The sequence below is a fragment of the Urocitellus parryii genome, chromosome 6, assembly GCF_045843805.1.
Source record: "Urocitellus parryii isolate mUroPar1 chromosome 6, mUroPar1.hap1, whole genome shotgun sequence".
NCBI lineage: Eukaryota > Metazoa > Chordata > Mammalia > Rodentia > Sciuridae > Urocitellus > Urocitellus parryii.
Window position 1 is genome coordinate 71623277 of NC_135536.1, and position 24582 is coordinate 71647858.

General features: G+C 34.3%; 2 protein-coding genes across 4 annotated transcripts in view; one reads left to right on the forward strand and one right to left on the reverse strand.

The window, feature by feature from the left end:
* Positions 1 to 19398, reverse strand: part of Lrrc9 (leucine rich repeat containing 9) — an 80373-nt gene extending 60975 nt beyond the window's left edge. The window contains exons 1-7 of the mRNA XM_026410053.2: positions 19351 to 19398; positions 18860 to 19078; positions 17910 to 18050; positions 17297 to 17360; positions 16942 to 17012; positions 6743 to 6925; positions 248 to 403 (exon numbers count right to left, since the gene is read on the reverse strand). Of these exons, the coding sequence (XP_026265838.1) occupies positions 248 to 403; positions 6743 to 6925; positions 16942 to 17012; positions 17297 to 17360; positions 17910 to 18050; positions 18860 to 19078; positions 19351 to 19398 (882 nt within the window). The remainder of the gene's footprint in view (positions 1 to 247; positions 404 to 6742; positions 6926 to 16941; positions 17013 to 17296; positions 17361 to 17909; positions 18051 to 18859; positions 19079 to 19350) is intronic.
* The window catches only part of Rtn1 (reticulon 1), a 375661-nt gene that overhangs the window by 84639 nt on the left and 266440 nt on the right, over positions 1 to 24582 (forward strand). The window lies entirely within an intron of this gene.

Consider the following 24582-nt stretch of genomic DNA (forward strand, 5'->3'; position numbering starts at 1 on the left):
CTTTTTAAAATTTTCACCACTGTGTAAATCTATATCTTTTTTGAATTGCAGATTTCTAGAAACAGAATGCAGCTTAGTCAAGTGTCTGGAATCAAAACATTTTTAGGGCAAACTTGACTTGAAATTCAGCATTTAATATTTTATATACATATACACATGTATGTATATACACAAATACAATTTTACTATCTTGTCTGTCAGTTATCTTAAGATGTAGCTCCTGAAATTTTGCATTATTAAGGCTTACATTTTTTTTCACAAAGCTGAATAATTTTATTCGTTCTTCTGGCAACTTCTGCAATTTGCATTTTCTATCATTCAGTTTTTCAAGGTCTTCATTAAGATGCCTCTGAACAGTTTTTATACGCATATTGTAATACATTATTTTTTTCATTGCTGTGGTCTAAAAGCAAGAAATAGATCAGCAAAAACAAATTATAGGTAATTGTTCTAAAACAATTGTTAAAAGTTTGTTAGCTCAATTAATAACAATAGCAGCAGTGACAACAGCTCACAGGGTTCTATATTTAAATTTAATATGCAGAATACAAAATTCCAAAGATTCTTTTTGTGGATAATATTTATGTATGAGGCATATTCACCTTTATTTCCAGTATGACAACACACACACACACACAAAAAAAACTATAGATAGAATTAAATTTATAAGAGAATCATTTGAGTAATGGTACAGTACTATTAAAGAAAACATAACAACATTATTCCTATGTGAATAACTTAGGGAAAAATAAAGAAATACAAAGGAATTAAAAGTAAATGTAATATTAATGCATTCTGTAAAATCCTAAAAAATTGAATTTAATTTCTTTTTTTCCAAATCTATAAAAGGATGCTTTACATGAACTGGTTTTAGACTAAGCAAATGACTAAAATATCAATCTAACCCAATCATTTTTAATTCCTTAATACTAGTGGGTCATCCTGTTATTAATAAGCTAAACATGATAATTTAATTAAATCCATCATTATGAAACAGTGCTTTCGAGTGGTAGTAGCCAAAAAGAACCATCTGAGAAGAACATAAACCAACTAGGTATTCTATAAAAATGGTTTTAACCTGGTTTAGTGTTTCTCTTTACCAAGAAATTATAGTGTTTTCTCTTTACCAAGAATAAATTTGAAGACTCACAGTTGTAGACGTGTATTTTCTCTGAGTGAAGGCTCTTTTGTGTGATATTTTTTTTTTAGTACAGAGTGTATAATCTAGATCCCAACAGAATTATTTGAAATAAAACACAGAATAGAAAAAAATAATGTATTACAAAATATATATATATATATATGGTATGCTGAGAAGGCCAAAAGAATTTCCTTTCCATGTGCATAAGAAGTCTGCAACTGAAATCACTAAATTCCTCTGCTAAAAATAAGGCATCCATAACTTAGGACAGATGAAAAATGTTTTAGTATGATAATAAACTAATTTAAAAACTCCTGATTTAAGATGAACTTAATTTCTGAGGTACAAATTAATCAGAAGAAAAAACTGAAACTTAAGAAATAGCAAATGATGTGTTTTCTTTCCATGTACGGAGAGAAGGAAAATCCAATGCAAAATTCTTTGAGTAAGTAACAGCTAAAAAGAATTTATAATTAATTCTTAAGTCTAAAACAACAAAACAAACAAATAAAAAGATGGGGTAGAAGGAGTTTATTTTCCCAGAAAAAAAACCCATAAGAGGCAAAGTTAAATTTCAGATAAGCAACAATGTTTTAATACCATACTTACTAGACATACTTATTTAATTATACTAAAACATTCATTATCATTTCTATGAAATTCAAATTTAACTTGAATACCCCCAAGTTAGAGAAAAAAGATTCAAAAATATTACACTTAATTTGTTTAAAGCTTTTTTTTGATTAAGCAGTATATTCACATGTATCAAAAGATATGAAGAAAACTATACTTCCCACAACTATGTCCCATTTTCAAGTTGCCTCATCTTTCATAGGTAATCACTCATTTTAGCTTCTAATGTATTTTTCACATTTCTTCTATTTTTTCCATTATTAAGAATGTACCCATATCTTTATAAATTGTGATATTGTACTATTCCTAAACTTTTTCAAAATCACTTTTTGTGTGTTACAACAATAAAACATTTATTGTAAGGGATTGTTGTTTAAGAATATTTATTAAGATTCTGGAAAAGTAAGATTCTTTAAACTATGAGTACATTCTTATGAATTATGAATATCTGACAGCAAATCAACTTTGTAGGATGATTGCATATAATTTTCTTTTTGTCCTGAACTTTTAAGAATTGATGTCAAAGTTATTTTCAAGAACTCTGGTATAATTGCTTACCTTTAAAAAGTTTTCCTTACAAAATTAATCTAATTAATGCTAAATTCAGTTGCATGTTTGTATTAAGACTACTTTGGTCCCTTTGCTTCTTTGTGTCAAAACCAATTAAAAATCATACAGAAGTATACTTGAGTATGGTTTCATAGCAATCGTTTAAAAATTTCTTTTTGTAGTTCTAGATGGACAGAATACCTTTATTTATTTTTTTTTTATTGTTGGTCGTTCAAAACATTACATAGTTCTTAATACATCATATTTCACAATTTGATTCAAGTGGGTTATGAACTCCCAATTTTACCCCTTATACAGATTGCTGTATCACATCAGTTACCCTTCCATTGATTGACAAATTGCCTTTCTAGTGTCTGATGTATTCTGCTGTTTGTCCTATTCTCTACTATCCCCCCTCCCCTCCCCTCCCCTCCCCTTTTCTCTCTCTACCCCTTCTACTGTAAATCATTTCTTCCATTTGTATTATCTTGTCTTACCCCTCCTTTCCTCTTATATGTCATTTTGTATAACCCTGAGGATCGCCTTCCATTTCCATGCGGTTTCCCTTCTCACTCCCTTTCCCTCCCACCTCTCATCCCTGTTTAATGTAAATCTTCTTCTCAAATTTTCGTCCCTACCCTGTCCTTGTTTACTCCCCTTATATCAAAGGGGTCATTTGGTATTTATTTTTTAAAGATTGACTAGCTTCACTTAGCATAATCTGCTCTAATGCCATCCATTTCCCTCCAAATTCTATGATTTTGTCATTTCTTAATGCAGAGTAATACTCCATTGTGTATAAATGCCACATTTTTTTTATCCATTCATCTATTGAAGGGCATCTAGGCTGATTCCACAATCTTGCTATCGTGAATTGTGCTGCTATGAACATTGATGTAGCAGTGTCCCTGTAGCATGCTCTTATTAGGTCTTTATTTTTATGTGGTACTGAGGATTGAACTCAGTGCCTCACGCATGCTTGGCAAGCACTCTGCCACTGAGCTACAAGCCCCAGCCCTCATAGAATCATTTTTATAGAACCTAACAATTAAGATAGACTTTTATGCATATGAACTCATTGGATCCCTACAATAATCCAGTGGTGAAGAATAGATATTTTATTTCTCATCATATTTTAATAGTCCAGAAAACTGAAGTTCGGTGAATTGAAGGATCTTCCTTAAGAAAAGGCAGGGATTCAATTCAAGTTTTTTGATCTGAACCCACATTTTCTTCTTCTATCTCAGGCTGACTCCCTGGTAGTCCTCCTGGTAGGTTCTGTCTTTACTTGCCACTTGTCATATGCACAAACTATTTCATAGTCATGGGTAAAAATCTGAAGAACCAACAGCACTCTGTTGAAGAGCTTACTTACCACAGAGAGCTGCTGCAACTTGACATCTTATGAATGATAATAAAGAAAGCATTTAAAAAATCAATATCAATGGAATATTACTCAGCATTAAAAGAGAATCAAATTATGGCATTTGCAGGTAAATAGATGGAGTTGGAGAATATCATGCTGAGTAAGTAAGCCAATCTCAAAAAACCAAAGGCTGTATGTTCTCTCTGATAAGTGGATGCTGATCCATAACAGGGAGGGGGAAGGCATGGGGAAAATGGAGGAAATCTGATTAGGCTAAGGGGAGGGAGGGTGGGTAGGTAAAGTGGGGAAAGATGGTGGAATGAACATCATTACCGTAGGTACATGTATGACTGCACATATGGTGTAACGCTACATCATGTACAACCAGAGAAATAAAAAGTTGTGCTGCAATTGTATACAATGAATCAAAATGCATTTTGCTGTCATATATACCTAATTAAAATAAATTAATTAATAAAAAATCTATATCAAGCTGGGAGTGGTGGCATATGTCTGTAATCCTAGCGACTCAGGAGGATGCGGTAGGAGGATCCTGAGTTCAAAGCTAGCCTCAGCAAAATACCAAATGACATACTACTCATCCACAACATTCCCTTGTAATTCATCTAGCCCACAAGTTTAAGTACCATCTTTCTTCTTGCAATTCTCATATATCTCTCTAACCTGGGAAACTCTCTTAAAATAGCAGACCCACACATCCCCTTTGGATGTTCAAAGCCTGTTCAAACTTTACATACCTAAAATTAAATTGTTATTCTTCCTCCTAAATGTATTTCTCCCATACTCTTCCTCTGTTTTTCAAATAACAACTCACTCTTTTAATTGCTCAGGCTTATAAATTAGAATTATTCTCGGGCTGGAGATGTGGCTCAGCGGTGGCGCGCTCGCCTGGCATGCGTGCGGCCCGGGTTCGATCCTCAGCACCACATACCAACAAAGATGTTGTGTCTGCCGAGAACTAAAAAAATAAATATTAAAAATTCTCTCTCTCTCTCTCTCTCTCTCTCCTCTCTCACTCTCTCTTTAAAAAAAAAAGAATTATTCTCTACTTATTTCCTCTGTACTTCATACCCAATAAATTCATCAGCAAATCCAGATGTTTTTCACTTTATAACTACTAACAGAATCTGACTACTTCTTATATTGTCTTCCACTAACACCCTGTATTGAAACATCTGCATCTCTCATCTGAGTTACTGGAATAATTTTCTAATCCTCTGTTCTTAATCAATTATCCAAAGAATTCCTTTAAGACATATCTTGTTCCTTCTTTGCTTAAATTTTTCCAGTGGCCCTATCTCCAAAGTAAAAGCCAAAGTACTTACAGCATTCTACAGAGTCATATATAATCTGGTCCCTGCATTCCTCTCTTCATCCCTTAGTTTTCTTTCCTTCAAATACTCAGCTCCAGCCATAGCTTTCTTTGTTGTCCTTTAAATAGGCATGTTCCTGAACTAGGGATTTTGTACTTAGTGATCCCTGTTTAAAGCTCTTCCCCAGATATTCACATGACTTGCTCCCTCACTTGTTTCAGGTTTCTGCTCAAATATTGCATTATAAGAAAATCTTTTACTGACAATTCTATAATAAAAGAGCCAATACCCCTTTCTCTGTCCTTATTAACAACCTCTTTTCATTTACCCTTGTTTTATCATTTTTCTATACCATTTATCAGCATTTAACATGCTAGTCATTTGCTCATTCAGTTGCTTATTATCTGCCTTCTTCACTGGACTATATGCTCCAAGAAAGCAGGGATTGATTTGCTTACTCTGCATCTCTAGTGACTTAAACTGTGGCCAGAATATAACAGGCATTAAATATTTGTTAGAGTAATTAGCCAATCAACTAATTTTTGTAGAGCATGTTCACTCTGTTTACTTTTGTGGAATCTCTGATATAAAATTAGAGATAGTAGAAATTTTAAAAAATATGGATGATACTGTGAAGTTTTGCAGGTATTTTTTTAAGCATCACTAGAGAAAACATTCCTCCCTGGGCCTCCAATGACTCTGAATGTCTGCCAGTAGACAATGGCATTAGCTTTTTGCTCCATATTACAAGATAGTTCACTTCTCAGATTAAAAATGAGAATAATCTCAATGTTAGAATAAAAGTGAAGAAAAAGGGGGAATTTGAGAATCAATCCATAGCACTAAAAGAGAAACAAGAAATATAGATAAAGACATTCTTTATCTATGTTGAGAAGACGCATAGGCCACAAGGTGGAAGGTCCCTTATATTGGGCATCCACATTCTTGGCACATTATAGATACTCAAAAGTCAATTTATGATTAACTGAATGAACAAATGGATTGGTTTTATATTGAGGAATAATTCAGACACAAATCCATCAAGTGAGGCAGCCTGGTTAAGTTAGTGAGGTCCTAAAACAAAGATGGTGCACAGGGAGTGGAATTGGCCCAAAAGAGAGGTAGAAAAATGATACAGAAATACTAGTAATGAGCCTGGAGAATTCCCATGAACTCCAGTGTAAAATTATAGATCCCTTGGTGACTTGTGGAAAGTCCCTTATAGGAAGGTTCATTGTCAGCAAGATTTCAAGAGTGTAATGACAGCATATGGAGGGCCACTTCTACTCTGAGTGACTCCCAAACCATTTTTAATTAGACTAAAATCTACCCAATTTTTGGCATACTACCATCATCCATGGATACTTTATTATTTCTATATGTAATATTCCAGATGAGAGGTAGTTACTTATTATATTTTTACTGTTATTTATATTTTAAGTTTTTATATGCAGCACTAGTTCAGTTAGTTTAACATTAATGGATGCTTCAGATTTCCTTCTTTTAATTTTGTACAGATTATAAACAATTTTTTAAAGTATTTCACCTTCCAGTTTTATCATCAAATTCTAGTATTAATGTTGTTATTTGTATGCTTTCATGTGAAACATCTTGTTTACTGGTTAAAGAAGAATTAGAGACAAAAAGTGATGAGATAAAGACAGAAAGAAGTTAATTATCAAACTTAAGTCACAGATAATTGATTAGGAATACACTTACATCTGCCAGTTCCTTGATCTGTTTGGCTGACACATCAAATGTGTCAAGTCTTTGAAGGCAAGGCAAGTGATACAATACATGTGTGGAATAATTACACAGCAGACAAACTGGATTGGTTTTATACTGAGGATCATTCAGACACAAATCCCTTAAGTGAGGCAGCCTGGTTAAGTTAGTGAGATCCTAAAACAAAGAGTAATAATAATATTCAGTTAATTAAGTGTGAATATCCATTTCTAAAGGAGGCATGTGAACACTTGAGGTCACCTATAAGTTAATGTAAAACATTTTAACTACATACTTAAACATGTTAAAGTAATTCAGAGGGTTAAAATATTCTTTAGTAAAAAACATGTTAAATTCCTGAAGAAAAGATCAACAATAACATCAGACTTTGTACAACTATATTTTTTCTATATTTACCAAACCATATAAATCAATTTGAACCTTGGAGCCATCACACATGTTGCCACCTCTGCACAGCTCCTTTTGCTAATAATTACCCCCAGGGTTCCTGGAGTGCTCTGCTTCCTTCACCTCTATGTCCTACACTTACCACCAAGAAACACTGCTCTCCATCTTCCTTGCTCCCCAGATCTGACATATTTACAAAGGTTAGGGGAACCCGTTCTGTTACAATCACCATGGAATTCTTGATTTCTCATTGTTTTCTGTTTGCTTGCTTTGCTTTTTCTATAAATGCCCCTTCTACTTATTATGATCAATTTTAAGCTAGTTCTTGGAGGGCCTAGTTTCCTCACAACCGATGGAGGGGGAAGGCTTGATCATGTATTTCCAGATCAATATTTCTTCTTAACATATTTTATTCTGATCTTTAAGTCATTGTTTATATTTTCTTTTTTTTTTGTTATCTGGCCCTTGCTTAACTCTTCAGTCTTACCTCTCCCTGCTTAAATTCTGACATTTTATGTTTTGGCCATACTGAATTACTTATAGCTTCAGAATGTGCCAGAACCTATTTTATTTTTAGACCTTTACTCATATACAGTTCATTTTGAGTTGACTGAACTTCACCCAGCTTTGCATATTAATCTATATAGGCCCAATCCAGTTTTCACCTTCTTTGGGAACCTTATTTCAGACCCCAAGGTTAGAGTAGATGAGTAGAACCTCTGAGTTATTTTATCCACTTGGCTTAATTTTGTTATAGAATTTATTAGTCTGAATTGACAATTGCTTGTGAACCCAGCAAGTCATATGCCAAGGGTCTATATGAGCTTTAGTATTCAATCTATAGTCTAAGAATTGTTTACATTTATAAAGTGTTATAAAAAATAAAAAAGAATATGCAGCAGAAGGCCATCTGTGATCCAAAAAGCCTAAAATGTTTTCTATCTGGCCTTCTGCAGGAAAAGTAGAGACAAACTTTTCCTGTCTTCACTGAGACAAACTCAGGGATTGTACCTTAATGTTGTATTCCCAATACTCAGCATGTAGAACACAGAAGGCTTTAAATAAACATGTAAATTGTTTTCTACCAACCTCTTTCCAAGAAATCCTTATAATGTCCTTATTTCTAGGATGTTGCCTGAGGTAGGAGGGTACTAGGGTGGGGTGAAACTTGAAAGGATGTGATGATAGGTAGTAGAATCAGAATCATTAATTAGGAGAAATTCAAAGGAAGAAACAGGAAGTATTAGTTTTTTTAAAAAATTTTTTTGTAGTTATAGACGGACACACATATTTATTTATGTGGTGCTGGGGATTGAACCCAGTGCCTCACATGTGCTAGGCAAGTTCTCTGCCACTGAGCTACAGTCCCAGCCCCAGGAAGTATTAGTGCACCAAAACAGATTGCTAGACCAATGGTACAAAATAGAGGGCACAGAGACTAACACACAAAATTACAATTATCTTATATTAGACACAGTTGCCAAAATCATGCATTGGAGAAAAGATAGCATCTTCAACAAATGGTGCTGGCAAAACTGAAAATCCATATGCAACAAAATGAAATTAAACCCCTATCTCTCACCATGCACAAAACTCAACTCAAAGTGGATCAAGGACTTAGGAATTAAACCAGCAGAGACTCTGCATCTAATCGAAGAAAAAACAGGCCCTGATCTTCATCATGTGGGATTAAGCCCCAACTTCCTTCATAGGACTCCTATACCGCAAGAATTAAAACCAAGAATCAATAAATGGAATGGAATCAAACTAAAAAGTTTATTCTCAGCAAAAGAAACAATTTGTGAGGTGAAGAGAGAGCCTACATCCTGGGAGCTCTCACACATCAGATAGAGCACTAATCTCTAGGGTATATAAAGAACTCAAAAAGCTAAGCAACAAAAAAACCCTAATAACCCAATCAACAAATGGGCCAAGGACCTGAATAGACACTTCTAAGAAGAGGATATACAATCAATCAACAAATATATGAAAAAAATGTTCATCATCTCTAGCAATTAGAGAAATGCAAATCAAAACTTCTAAGATATCATCTCACTCCAGTCAGAATGACAGCTATTATGAAGACAAACAATAATAAGTGTTGGCAAGGATGTGGGGAAAAAGATACACTCATACATTGCTGGTAAGACTGCAAATTGGTGCAGCTAATATGGAGCAGTATGGAGATTCCTTGGAAATCTGGGAATGAAACCACCATTTGACCCAGCTCTCCCTCTCCTCGGTCTATATCCAAAAGACTTAAAAACAGTATACTATAGGGACACAACCACATCAATGTTTATAGCAACACAATCCACAATAACTAAACTGTGGAGCCAACCTAGATGCCCTTCGGTGGATGAATGGATAAAAAAAAATGTGACATATATACACAATGGAATTTTACTCAGCAATAAAAGAGAATAAAATCATGGCATTTGCAGGTAAATGGATGGTGTTGGAGAAGATAATGCTAAGTGAAGTTAGTCAATCCCAAAAAAACAAATGCCGAGTATTTTCTCTGCTATAAGGAAGCTGACTCATAGTGGGGTAGGGAGGGGGAGCATGGGAGGAATAAATGAATTCTAGATGGGGCAGAGGGGTGGGAGGGAAAGGGAGGGTGGGAGGGAAAGGGAGGAGGCAGGGGATTAGCAAGGATGGTGGAATGTTACAGACATCATTATACAAAGTACATGTATGAAGACACGAATTGGTGTCAACATACTTTATATACAACCAGAGATATGAAAAATTGTGCTGTATAACTGCAATAAGAATTGTAATACATTCCACTGTCATTTATTTTTTAAAAAAACAATAAAAATAAAATAATTTTAAAAAAGGTAAATTACAAATGGAATGGGAAGGAGAGAATGAAGTCAGGATGCTAAAATGAAGAGTAAAACAGTGTCAAGTTACCAATATGTGCCCAAACTCTCTCTGGACAAGTAAGAATATGGTTCACTGACCTGACCTCAGGCTAGAACTGGGTCCACAAGTGGAGTAGGACTAAGTAGAATTTCTCTAAAAGGGAGATTTATGGACAGAGCTATGCACATAATCATTTGACTGAATTCTGCAGGGGCAAGGAAGATAAACCATCTGATGTCCCAAGAAATAAAGATATCTTTTGATTACTGAGTGGCTATGTTGCTTTTGACCATCAGTCTGGGTTAGGAGATAGAGGGTGTGAACTCAGAAATCCTACTGAGGAACCCCCTATCTACACTCTAAAGTCAGATGAGGTTGGAATCCATGAAGGCACAAAATGTCATTGAAAGTCAGTGTTATGGTGCCTAGTAGAAGTTATTCCATCACCACCAGGATAGTATCTTTTTAGGGTGGGACAAAAGGTTAAAGATAAAAATCTAGGTAACAGTGTTGCAGAAACATTTCTAATATGAGGATGGTAAAGTTCCTGTGAATCACATTCAATGTTTTTATGGTAAGTTGCTAGCATTATCATATATAGTCTTTCTAATATTACATCTTACAATGAATTTTCACAATAGTCCTATTTTACCATCATTTAAGAAATAAGGACATAGAAATATAACAGGCTAATATAAGTAAAATAGCAATACAAGCAATAAAACAACACATATTTATTATTGAGCCCTTAGTATGTAATAGTCACTATTCTAGTAGTTTTACATTATTTTTCACTGAAATTTTATGATACAACTGTATTATGCTACCTCTGGTATGGGTCAGGACTAGAACTAACAGATCTCTCTGCTTACTCAGCCTGTGCCTGTAATCACTAGAAGGCTGCATGGCAAACTACAGTAAGATAAACTTCCACATGGCTTCTTCGCAGGGCAGTTGCATAGCCTCCCAGCATTCTGCACTTATCTCCTTCAGCCTCAATCTCATGAATCTCTCCCTTGCCTTGTTCCAGTCACATAAGACTTCTAGTTTCTTTTCTTTTTTAAATATATTTTAAGATGTTGCTGGACCATAATTTTATTCATTTATTTATATGCAGTGCTGAGAATCAAATCCAGTGCTTCACATATGCTAGGCAAGCGCTTACCACTGAGCCACAAACCCAGTACAAGACTTCTACTTTCTTGAATTGGCCATGCTCCCTTCCACCACTTATGGCCCTCATCCATGTTCTAATTTTGCCTGGAATGCTCTACCTCAGCTACTCCTACTCAGATTTCACATATTAACTAAATATTACTAACCCCCTTCAAGGATGACTCCACAAGGCTATGTCACCTTTTTATATGTTGCCACACACTCTAAATTTATCTTTCACAGTTCTCTCTGACTTCTTCCAAAATTTAAAAATATCTAAACCTAAAGTTTTATCCACATTTCACATTGTTTTCTTGGAATAGATTCCTAAAAGTAGACTTGATAAAGGATAGAAACCTTTTTATAGGACTTGGCATATAATGTCTAAATGCTTTCTAGAAAAGCTCTATCAATTTAAATAGCTTCCAAGATCATATAATTGTCCTTTTTACCCTAGTCTTTCTAGCATATAGAGTACTATGTTTATTTAAAAATTGCCTATTTAAAATATGATCAGTTTAAAGTTACATGTTTTAATTTTCATTCTATTCATTCTCAATGAGATTGAAAATTCTTTTATGAATTTACTAGGCATTTAGAATTCATTCTGTGAATTATTCAATCATTTATTCTTTCTTCTACTGGGTATGTTAAGTTAGTTGTTTATAATGGATTTAACAGTAAGAATGTTCAATTTTAGCCTACCATAGTCTCTGTAAAAATAATTTTCCACATATTTTTGCCTTTTAATTTTACAACATATTTAACATACTTAAGTTTAAAATTTCCATGTAGTTAGACTTGAACATTTTGTGTATTCTTAAACTAGCAGAATTAAAGGGGACAAGACAAATACACATATATACCCCACTATCTATCTCACTGGCCATCCCAACCCTGTGACAACTGTTACCAACCTCTCAATGTTTCTAGTTTTAATAACAAACTTACTTCTCATGTGTTAAATCTGATTCCTCATCTGACGCGTGGATGCTTTCAATAGTGGAAGAGGCAATCTGCAATGTTCCTTCCCTATGTATTTCTTCTAACTCTTGCTCAGTATGTAAAGAATGCAAGGCCTGCCCCTTTTTTTTTTCCCATCCATTTCCGCAGCATGTGTTTGCAATGAGTAATCTTGAGAGACGAATTAATATCCCCTGTGGGAGACCAACCTTGCACATGATTGAGTCACACTCCCTGGCTGGGTTCTGAGGTGCTCAGTCTCCTGCATGGGTTTATCTTGCTACAGCCCCATGGGTGGAGCTATGCTCACCTGTTCCTTTGTTATATAACCCCTTGCCCTGTTTAGGATAGAATCTTCCATGGAAGTGCCTTGTATGTGTCCCCTTCTCTTACTGTGCCCTTGGGTGTGGCCCACCCAGATGCCAGTCAACCTGCTGACAGTGGACATCATGAAGATAAACTCAGCCCTCTGACCCCTTGTCTCATTTGAATAGCTTCTCCTCAGCCCTCTGACCCCTTGTCTCATTTGAATAGCTTCTCCTCAATTAAAGATGTCAGTGTGTGCTCTCTCTCTCTCTTCCTGCGGATCCTTAAGGTCAGAGGAGCGACCCCAAAGAAAATGGTACTTGTGTCTCTTGTGTGGTTATTTTGCACATCCCAGTTAACCCAGTTTACCTGGAGTGACCCCTGAGTCTTTTAGTCTCGAGAACAGAAACCTGGCAATCCCCTTCTCCAGCCTCATATTCCTCTATAGAAAGTAGGACTGATTCTAAAGCAGTAGATGCCTGTAGCTCTGTGTTCCTTAGGTGTGATATGCTGCAAACCCAATCTTTGTTCAGTACTCATTTGGGTGCATCAGTTACCCTGTGGAACTTGGAGAGCATGGGATAACTGAAGCAAACCAATATTTTGCTCATGCTACTTTTTAGTCCTTTGTCTCAGACCCAGGAATCATTTCTTCTGCCAACATCCATGAAACAGTGACAGGCAAGCTTGCTCACTCAGCTGACTTCATTACTCTACATTCAGTAAAGTACTTACTCAGGCAGATGTTTAGTTAAGGAAAGAGACCACAATTTGACTCCACCTAGGGTCACAGATTTTTTAGTCTCAACCTCTGACTTGCTTGACCAGGTGCTTCCAGCCCAGCTCACTACTTAGCCAATCAGTTAAGTATCAGCAGGTCATCTAACATACTGCCAAACACATCAGACTACCAGATGGAATCCCATGACTAAGATTTTTTCCCAAGACATGGCCTGACAAAAACCTATTTGTTTCCATGACAAATTAGGGCAGATATTATGGAAGTTTTCTTCATCCCTGATCTATCTATCTAATTTGACTGTGGACTATCCTGTTTAAAGTTCTCTTATCCTTTAACGTCTCTGATAATAACAAGTCTTCAACTTTTCTTGGAGCTCTGTTTACAGATTTTATCTTTTCCCCATTTTCTCCAAATCCCCCAAATATATGCTTTGTTCCAAGGGCACAGATTTATTACTCATAGCTATTTAGCCAACAGAAAACGTATTCTACCGATTCTTAAATTGACTATTCTAGTTATGAATTTTAGCCCCTCATTTCCAACCACTTATACAAGCTCTTCACCTGATTATTACACTAGTACACTGAATTCAACATATCCGGATCAAATACATTCTCTGTCATTCCAAACTAGCCACTAGAAAATTTTAGATAAAGATGAGTAGGAAATAATTTTGAATTGATCAGTATTAAAATAGACATTATTTTATGCAGAGAAAAATACAGAAAAACTTCAAGAAGCTACAAAATAAAGCAGAATAAGAACCTTAAAAAGAAATTTAAATAGGTCTTGGGTTGTAACTCAGTGGTTGAGTGCTTGCCTTGCATGCGTGAGACACTGGGTTTGATCCTCAACACCATATAAATATATAAATAGAACAAAGATATTGTGTCCATCTACAACTATAAAGCTGTTTTTAAAAAAAGAAATTTAAATAAAATTTTATTTTATTAGTCAAATTCCAGAGTAAATACTTGTTATACATGGAGTCCTACGACAAATATTTCTTGAGCTATACATGACAAGTATTTCTTGAGCATGCTAAGTACTGGAATTATAGATCCATTTTGTACTCTCTTTCTTTTCACATTCTACTAGGTGACAAATGCTGCAAGTTCAACAAACATAAGGTCTCTCTCATGTATTACTTTTTCTTCTCTTTTTCTCCTCTTCTTTCTCTCTTCTCTTCCTCTTTTTCTTTCACTTTCTTCTTCGTTTTTTCTGGTTTTTTTTTTTTTTGCTTTGGTTTGTCTACAATATCTCATTCAGACAAGTTTCATAGTCTCCTAACTGGCTTTTCTGCTTTCTGCTGCACCAAAACAATAAATAGTAATTTCAGATTATGAGCCCTAAGGATCATCTCTGATTATATCACTCCCTTTCTCAAAGACTCTGAAAGTGTTCTGTTGTCCATAGCATACAGACCATATCAGGACCCAGTTTGCCTTTCCAATTTTAACTTCTAGTATTTCCATATATACACTCTACTTTGGTCAAATAACAATGCCGATGTTACTCAAACATACTCTTTGACTTTTTACCTCCACACCTTTGTGCATATTATTCTTTCCCTCTTAGAATACCCATCCCCTGCTGCCCAGAAGAGCCACCTACAAAGCCTATTAAAATTCTGTTGGCTTTAACAGAATTTTAGTTTCATAAAAAGTATTTCCTCTGGAATTTGACTAATATAATATTTTTTTAAAAAAAATTCTCTTTAAGGCAGTTATTCTTCTTTATTTTGTAGCTTCTTGGAATCTTCTTTTATTTTTATCTAAGTAAAAGAATGCCTATTTTAATACTGATCAATCCAAAATTATTTCCTACTCATTTTTATCCAATATTTTCCACAGGAAGTATTTGAATATGCACCTTGAATGTGCTCACTGTCAAAATTATGAATTCCACATGATTTAACCCACATTATATGTAATAAACATTACACCCCTAATTTGGTTGTTTCTTTGGCATTCAAGTTCTTGACAAATTTTTACTGTGATTTACTACATGTACAGCACTATTCTAAGCATTGTAAATAAGCAGTGAGCAGAATAGGCAAAATTTATGAATACATGGAGCTTTTATTCTAACAAGGAATGTGCTGAGAGGTAAAATTAAACTGAAAAGGGTGATTTGAAGTGCTGGGGAGAGTAGTGGGGCTTATTGCTATTTTACCTATATCAGCAGGAAAGACATCATCAAGAACATAATATTTGAACAAAGATCAAAATGAAAAAAGGGAATGAGGCCTACAGGTACATGGGAAAGAATACTTCAACAAGTACAAAGGCCAAAGTTAAGAGTGTACTAGGTATATTCAGAGAATGGTGAGACCAAAATGGCTTGAACAGAATAAATTAATGTGATAATTATAGGGTATTCATTTAACATTTGAGCAGCCATCTTAAATGTTAACCACCATCTTACTCAAACTCCTCCCACCCCCATTAGTGACTTACCCCATGGAACCATAACCCTAAGCCAATTCCAAAAGACGCAATCCCTTTCCTCTGCAAAAGCCCCATGGTGACCATCGACCTAAGCCAATACCGTGCTATTCCCCACCTGCCTAGCTCTGACGCAAGCAACCCTGAGCCTATCCCATAGCACCACAACTACAACTCCAAACCCCAACCTCACAAAAGCTGAGCACCCAAACATCTCGGGGCCTCTCTCTTCTCTTTAGAGAGATGGCCTTTATTTGTCAGCTTTGACAAATAAACTTTTGTGTGGATCTCTGCCTGGTCTCTGTCCTTCCTTTCTCGCTAGCCTGTATCTTGCTTTCTCATTTTCCTTTCAATAATGATAGAAACTGTGGTTAGAGAGACAGTTGTGGGTGAGAGAACAACTAGACTTTATAAAGTCCTATGGGCCATTGTAAGAATTGTCTGATATTGTGAAAGAGATGAGAAGCCAAGGGAGGATTGTGAGCAGAAGAGTGGTTTTATCTGGCATATTTTTAAAGGTTTCATCAGGATACTGTGTGGAGAAGAGATTGACAGTAGGGAAAAGAAAAAGACAGGAAGAGATGTTAAGATTTTTTTTCTCTCAATAATACAGGTTAGAGATGGTGGTGTCCTTAATTATATTGACAGTGATGTACATGGTAAGAAATGGTCAGACTCTGGACATATTCTGAAGGGGAGACCAATGGAATTCACTGATGAATTAGATGTGGGATATGAAGGAATAAAAGGAGTAAAAAAACTGCTATAAGGATTTTGGCTTAAGTTACTGGAAGAATGAAAATGCCATTTAGAGAAGTGGGGAAGCCTGTAGAAGGTTTATTGGAGGAGAAATCAGTTTGAGCTAGGATAATTCTAGGGGGTTATCAGGAAAAGTAGAGGTACCAATTTAGGAGTAACCAATAGATAAAAATATTTAGTCATGAGACATGATGAGATTTTTTAGAGAATGAGTGCAGACAAATAAGAAAAAATCCCAGGACTGATCAGGGACACTCCATTTTTTTGATGCTAGGAGAAAATGAAACCCCAGAGACTCCCAGAAAGACTGAGAGAAAATTAAGAGAAAATGACACTCTAAGAGTCAAGTAAATAGTTATCTTTTTGGTTTTAATACTGTCAGATCATAAAGTCAATTTAGTCAGATGACTCTGAAATTCCCTGAAGTATAAGGTAGCCTCAAAAAAATGAATCTGTTCCTTTAAAAGGGACTAGTTAGTCAATTTTTCTGCAATTAAATGGTTCATGATTCAGATAAAAACAAATTATTCCATTAAACATACCTTGAAAGAACATATTTGGTTACCAGAAAGGTTAAGCTTCTCCAGTTGTTCATTGATGTCAAGACACCGACCTTTGATTTAACAAGATAAAAGAAAAATCAAATTTCTTGTTTTATCTCCTTTTCATATCTTATCATACCTCTGAGTTATATACAGCCATCATTTCCTACATATCAGCAAGATTAATGGTACCATTAACAGCTAATATTTTCATATCCTATAAACATGAGATAAGAAATACATTGTAAAGATATTATTAAAAAATATAAAAGAAAGAAATCTATCCATATACATGTTTATATTGATAAATAACTGTTGTAGTTTTCTCTCAAATTCCAAATGAAACAATACATACCAATGATGCTTATCAGATTTCCTGCAAGGTTGAGGTCATTTAAATTCTTCAAAGTCTGTAAGCCCTGAAAATTTAGACAATATGTTATTTAGAAAAAAATCATTAAAATCTTCATTTCCAAGTCATCCCTGATTAATCTGGTAAGTTCTCTGGATGTTTTGTTTATTGGGTGCTGTGTACTTCACAAGCTCAGAGGGAAGTGGGTATCTCAATGAAGCCATCTTTGTTTCTCCACATTGGAACCTGGAGAGAACTATTGTAAGAGGGAACAAGAAGGGAAGTGGAGACCAAAGAGGAGGAGTTGAGTGGAAAAAGAACACATTACACACATAATCTAAGACAAGTCATATAACTCCTCTAAATATCTTTTTAAAAAATCTTCAAATAACAGCATTATCTTTCCTCTCAGGTTTGTTGAGAGAAGTAATGATGATGATGAATATGAAGCCCTTCATGCATTATAAAATGCTGTGTTCATCTTAGTTATTTTAATCATAATAATTAAACTAGTGATAATTATTTTGATCCCTAATCATAATCCGATCTTAGACATTGTGGTTTAAACTCTACAGAAGTAACTGGTTTTATATATGAATCATTGAAATTATCTTACCTCAATATTTTTAATCATGTTGTGGTTCAGCCAGAGGACTTGCAATTTAATTAATCTGTCTAAATTTTCTATTTTAGAAATTTTATTATAATATAAATACAATTTTTCCAAATTCCTACATTCTTGAAGGCCTCCAATTTTCTGTTTAAAAGGAAATTGAATTGTATTACATTATACTTTGCCATTAACCCTTCCAATAAAGTAAGTTTCTAAGTAAATTTTTATTAAATATAACATTTTATTGTGAAAATAATGTTCAAAAAATTAACTAAATTTTTAAAAGAGAAAGCATGTAATTACTCCATCTACATACAATTTTATTTAGTCTTATATACTTTATTTAAATTTTTAATCAACTCTATTTTATAACTATAATCATAATATATTATGTGATTTGGTGAAGACTTTTTTACTGAAGACCATCTAAAATGTTTTATAGTCTTTCAAATTATAATATATAATAATTTTAGAATATTTCTTGAAGTTTATAGTAATTTTTAAAAAATTACTCTATGAATAAAATGTTTACATTCCAAATTCTTAGCTACTATTTATAATACTGCAACAAATAGCTTCATACATACATTTGTTTTCTGCTGTTGAATTACTTCTCTAGGATAAAATTTTTAAAACAGGATTTCTGAGGTAAATATGTGTGTACATTTCTGTGGCTTTTGGTGTTTTAAAATATTGAATTTCAAAACTGATGTCTAATCAACAGTGTGTAAGTAAACCAATTTTACTGTTAAGCAGTGCTAGCTCTGATTTGATTAGCTTTGATAACTAAAAAGTAAAATATGTTTATGCTTTAATCACTTATTTCTAATTTTTCTTTTTTGAATATCAATTTCTGTTTTGCTATGCTTCATCATAATTTCAATGAATTATTGTTCCAAAGTCAAAATTTCAGTATAAAATATTCCATTCTAAGATTATTTATTTAAGCTTACCTCGATGCAACATTCAGCAATCCAAAGTTCTTTAAGCAGAACACAAGTCTCTAACCCTGAAATTTCTTTTATATCTTGAGCAACAATTGTAAGACTTGTTAAATTAGGAAATAATGATAATCCAACTATACGAGGATACCCTGAGAAAAACATCTCCAGTTTTGAAGCATTTGATCCTTCTTTTCCAACTATCTCATAAGATAAACCATTGCACAAACACTGTTTAAAAACAAAAAGAAATTTAATTATTACTATTTTAAATAATGAAAATGATTTTTGTCATTTGAAATTACAAATTGTCAATTGTACTGGTGCCATTTTTATCTCTCACAAGAAAGTAAGTTGTACCACATATGTGATTTTTCTGTGTTTCCAAAAGGCATATTGCAAAAGAAATCACTAGATATTCCTTTCAGCTCCAGAAAAGTGCATAAAAAATGTCCCCTCTCATATTTTTGCAAATTTTCAAAAGAAATTTAGATCTGACTCACCAGTTCTTTAATTATTTCTTCTTGATGTAAATTTTCACTTTCAATCATCTTCCATTAAAAATAATGGTCATAATAATGTATCTATTAAGGAAATCAAATGAATAATCGGGTCAGGTCATTATAAACTGAAAAGGACCTTAAAATTAACTTAAGTTGAACCACCCAACCTGACTTGAAATCTTCATATAGTATATTACCAGACAGCTGGACCCCAAGACCGTCTATTTGATCTCTGAAGTTTTCTGTTTAAAGCTATTTTTTATTCTGAATTTAATTCTGTCTCTCCATAACTCCTCTCTTTTTGTTGCCATCCTATCCTTCATTCAAATAAAATAAGTATAATTTTTCTACTGTATAATGAGCCTTCAATACTTGAATAAAATAGTCATTTTTCATCTACACCCTTATCTTGCTCTCAGTTCAATTCTTTTAGTTCTTTTGACAGACATTCTTTGTCTCTTTTGAATAGCCTCCAGCTTACCCTTCTTATTAAACTGTGGTGCTCCAAACTGAGCACAGTTCTTTGTACTTAGAGAGCTTACCTGGCATATTATTAAAATGAATTCAACAACTTCATTGTAGATAATGTGAAGAAATTAATACCTAAATTATTTTGATAAAATTTAACCCCATTTTCATAGTTTTTAACATTTTCATTATATAATTCTGGACATTCATTATCTAAAAAGTATAAAATCCTATTTCTAATATTATGATATGACAAACAAAATATAGAGAACTATTTATATTATAATCTCACTTGTTACAATAATAACTCCCCCATAGATATGTGTGTTTGTGTGTGAGATTCTGTGTCTGTGTGATTAGGTAGGAAGAAAATGTAGAAATATATATCCTAAGTTGTTAACATAAGTTATCTTGGATGCAGGTAAAAGCTGATGTGGCTAGAATAGGAATGAAAAGTTAGGATTGATTTAGGCAAAGAAGGAAAAGAAAAAAAATGACAGTTTAAAGACTGTTTAGTATTATAAATTATTGATGTATAAACATGGTTTTATTCATTCTACTATTGATACATATTTGGACTATTTCAGTTGGTGGCTAAATAGTGCTTCTCTGAATATTTTGTTAGGAGGGATATAACCACACATTTCTTTTGGGTTTTAACCTAGAGAATGAAATGGCAAAGAAATAATTATTATTATATATAATGAAGATGATTCTCAAAGAACAATGTTAACCAAAGAACACATACACATGTAATGAGTATATACTATATGAGTCAATTCATAAAAAATATGAAAATAAACTATAGAAGACAGGAAAATGATTATATTTCAGGGGTGAGTGACTAAGAGGAGGCAAAAAAGGGCTTCTAAAATGCTGCTGATGATATTTTTTTATTTGGTTGCTGGGTAAGGCGATATGCTCACTTTGAGAAAAAAATTAAATGTCTATACTTTAAAAAATTTACACTTAAATATTTATTTATAAGCATAACTTATATGTAAATTTAAAAAAAGATGGTGACTTGAGTCCTGTATTACCTAACTTCCCTCTTCAAATCCTACTGGAATGGTTGAAGAAATGAAAATAAGAAAAAATAAAAAGGACAGCCATGCTAGGAAAAGAGCATAAATTGCCAGAATACTGATAAAGGTCTTTTAAGAATGACGTGGATGACATCAGATTGAGAAAAATGCCATTAATGCAAACCAGAACAAAATTCAAAGTACCAAGAGGAAAAGTTCTAAAAATGTCTTCAACTCAGAGTAGCAATGGTCAGTGAAAAGGTAGCTGTGGGTCATACATAAGGGTAGCTATGGGTTATGCTGCTTTATTATAGCAGCACAAAACAGATAAAGACACTGAGTAAATAGGAGGGGAGAGAGATCCCAGCTAGCAAAAAAAAAAAAAAAAAAAAAAAACACTAAAAATCATCAAAATAGACTGGACACTGTCACTAATATTGAAGGTCTAATAAGTACACTGATAGGGTGGAGGAAAGAGAACACTTCTTTGATGAAGAGGAATCAGGGAAAAGAACGGATATAAATCAGGGAGTGTGAGCCATGAGAGAATCTGGGGAAAGTGCATCCAGGATGAGGAACGAGCAAATGCTAAATAAAGGAGTGAACTTGGCATGTCTGCAAAATAGCAAGAAAAGTCACGTGGTTGTAGCATAATGAGAAAAATGGATGTGAGATCAGAGAGATATCATGGAGCCAGATCACATGCTATCTTGTGGGTCCTTGTGAACACTGAATTTTCTTATGAATAAAACGGAAAGCTGAATGAGGACTTTGAGGAGACAAATAACATGAATTGTATTTAGTACTAAAAAGGATCCCTCTAGCTCCTTTGGTGAATAAAGACTACAGAGGTAAAAGAAAGGAGACTAGCCAAGAAGCAGTTGCAATAACCTAAATAAGAGAGAATGTTGGTTGGAGTTGAGAAGTAGTAATGGAGATAAGAGTGGTTAGAAGACAATCTACATGGAAGGAAATGCTTCTCAATCCTCCCCTGGCAATTGCATCTTTATCTCAATCTTGGACAACCCCAAGATGTTGCAGCACAGAGTGCAGGAGTGGGGAAGCAAAGGAGCACTTTGTAAGGAACAACTGAAAGATACTCTCACAAAGGCCCAAGTACAAATGCAGGCCACAATTTTCCCTAAGTTCCTACCTAAGCTTCCTTGGATGGTACACCAAGTAAGGGAAGCTTTTATAAGCCCTTTACTAATCAGAATAGAAGCCCCTGTTTTGAGCCCATTTGTGTGAGCAGTAAAAGAAAGCCTAGCTGCCCACTACCATGCCAGCCTGACCTCAGAGTCTCCCAAGTCACCCAACAGGGATCCAAGTAATGTCGTCTATGTCCAAGGTATCTATTCCAGGAGTTAAAGTGTTTCCTTCGGTATACACTAATGATCACAGATGCTTGTCCTAATTTTGTACTTTCTAATCTGTGTTCTTCCTTAACACTCTCTACTCTTGTACTATATCAATATGTTTTAATTACTTGGATTTATATTATAAATTCTCACCTTGGATTCTTTTTAAAGAAGTTTCCCAGCTGCTCTTTCATATTTACTTTTCTAAATGAGATTTATGATTTTATTTTGTAACTAACTTTTAAAATTAGCTGGGTTTTAACTGAAACTGCATTATAAAGGTTAATAGAGAGAAAAGGTCCATGTTTACAGTATTGAGTCTTCTTCTATTCAAGGAGACAACTTTTTCTTGGTAGATAAATATGCTCATTGCCTCTCATTTCATCTTACTTTCTCTTCATTGAGTTTTAGAAAAAAAAGTCTTGTTGTAATTCAATAGTTAATTGGCAAAAATTGATTTAAAACCCTAAATGCTATATTTTACAAAACTATGTATAATTTGGAACCTAGACCTTGTTGGTACTTATAAGCCTCATGTGCTTTCTTCAGTCATGAATGTACTCAGTGTTTCCAGATGAAGTTTCTGATTCCATCAGGAGGTAAATGTCCTATGGGCCAGCTTGGCTACTCTCCTGCAATTTGGGAAAGGCTCTTTTTGGGGCCTGCCCATTTAAGAGGTTAAAGGTTATCCCTAGTTTCCCCAGGAAACCAGAAGTCACCAAGGTTTCTAGGGCTTTTCCCCTTCAAAACACAAATCTTGGATTGATCTAATCACAACTCTTCTCCAGTTTAGATTAAACCAGTATGAAGTTGAACTCACTACAACTGTATGGCTTCTACAACTTAATCTTCAGCAACAGTTATTTATATTTTCCTTATCAATTTCCTCTATGGGAGTAGGGCTAAAGATAAAGATCTATGATTCATTTTACATTAACTATTCTATACCTCTTCTCAGGGTCTCTTTCAAAAGATGATCTTGTCTGCACCTTCACAGAGAATAGTGATATCATTGGATGTACATTCCTTCAATTCTCTTTCCTCCTAAATATGTACTTTCCCCCCCTTATAGCTCCTGTCTTAGAAGTATTCTTCATTATCTCCTAATTGAATCTCTTTTTTCCTATGTATTGATCCTATCTTTCAGATCTTGTATTGTCAAATTTTCATCTTTCTCATTTATTCCCACCTTCCTTCTCTAAGATCTTCTCTGTGTAGACAGTAGATTTCCTATCTTTAAAAAAGTCCCTTCTATCCTATATTCCTTTATGAATAGCTGTTATAATATTTTCACAGAAAGGTTTCTAGGTAATCATGAGCAACGCTTTGCTACCTCCATTCAATACTCAACAAACTAACTGAAGATACCTCATTGTACTGCAGCAGCAGCTGTGCAGAAGATGCTGCAGTTTCTTCTTTTTCTGAAGCTGCTGCTGCTTATCCTCTACTTCCTCCTCCTCCTCCTCCTCCTCTTCCTTTTTATTCTTCTTCCAATTCTTTTTCTGTTTCTTTATTTTAACAATTTCAACAATAATTTTCTAATTGCCAAAGACACTGGACATATTTCAGTTCTCAACTTAGCCTTGACATAACATTTGGCAATGCTGATGACTGTTGTTTGTCCCTTTGGTTTGATTTTATTCTCCTTGGTTTCTCTCCACTTATTTCAAACTTACTTTTCAAATCGATTGTTTTGTTCTAAGTGAAAAATTACTAATATTTATTGTCTTTTTTTCCTGGGCAACAAATCTGACTGCCTACATGGAAAACTCCATCTATATGTGTGTTATAAGCATGTCAAAACCAGTTTGTCCAATACTGGCTGATTATATTTTCCAATTCCTATGTTTCTCCTAATGTATGCCTTCTCTGGATAAATGACACCCCTCTTATCATCTGAGTCAGAAACCTGGAACTTATCCTCAACTTTTTCTCCAGGTTTAGTCATTTTTTAAATTCTTATGCAAATATCTCATGAATGTATATACATTCCTCAATCGCTTCTGATTTAGTTTAGGCCCTCTTCGCTTCACCTAACTGGATGCCCTTCCTGTTGTCTCACTGCCCTTCAGTCCATATTCTAACACCATTAAAAGGTAAATCTGCTATTCACAGTCACCATGAGATGACTCCTACCTAACTCTCAAGCTCCTCATTAACCACAACCTCCACAGAGTACTCCAAGCTCTGGCCACAAGTGTAGTTCTATCATTGGCTGGGATGTTCTGTACTTTTGCATATTGTTTTCTCTTCCTAAAATGTCTTTTCTCTTTATCTCTACAGCATATTCTATGCACCCTTATAAATTTTAATCAAGAATCTTCTCTGAAGACCAGTTCTCTCTGGTCATAATATAAGCATACTCTTCTTATGACTCAGAT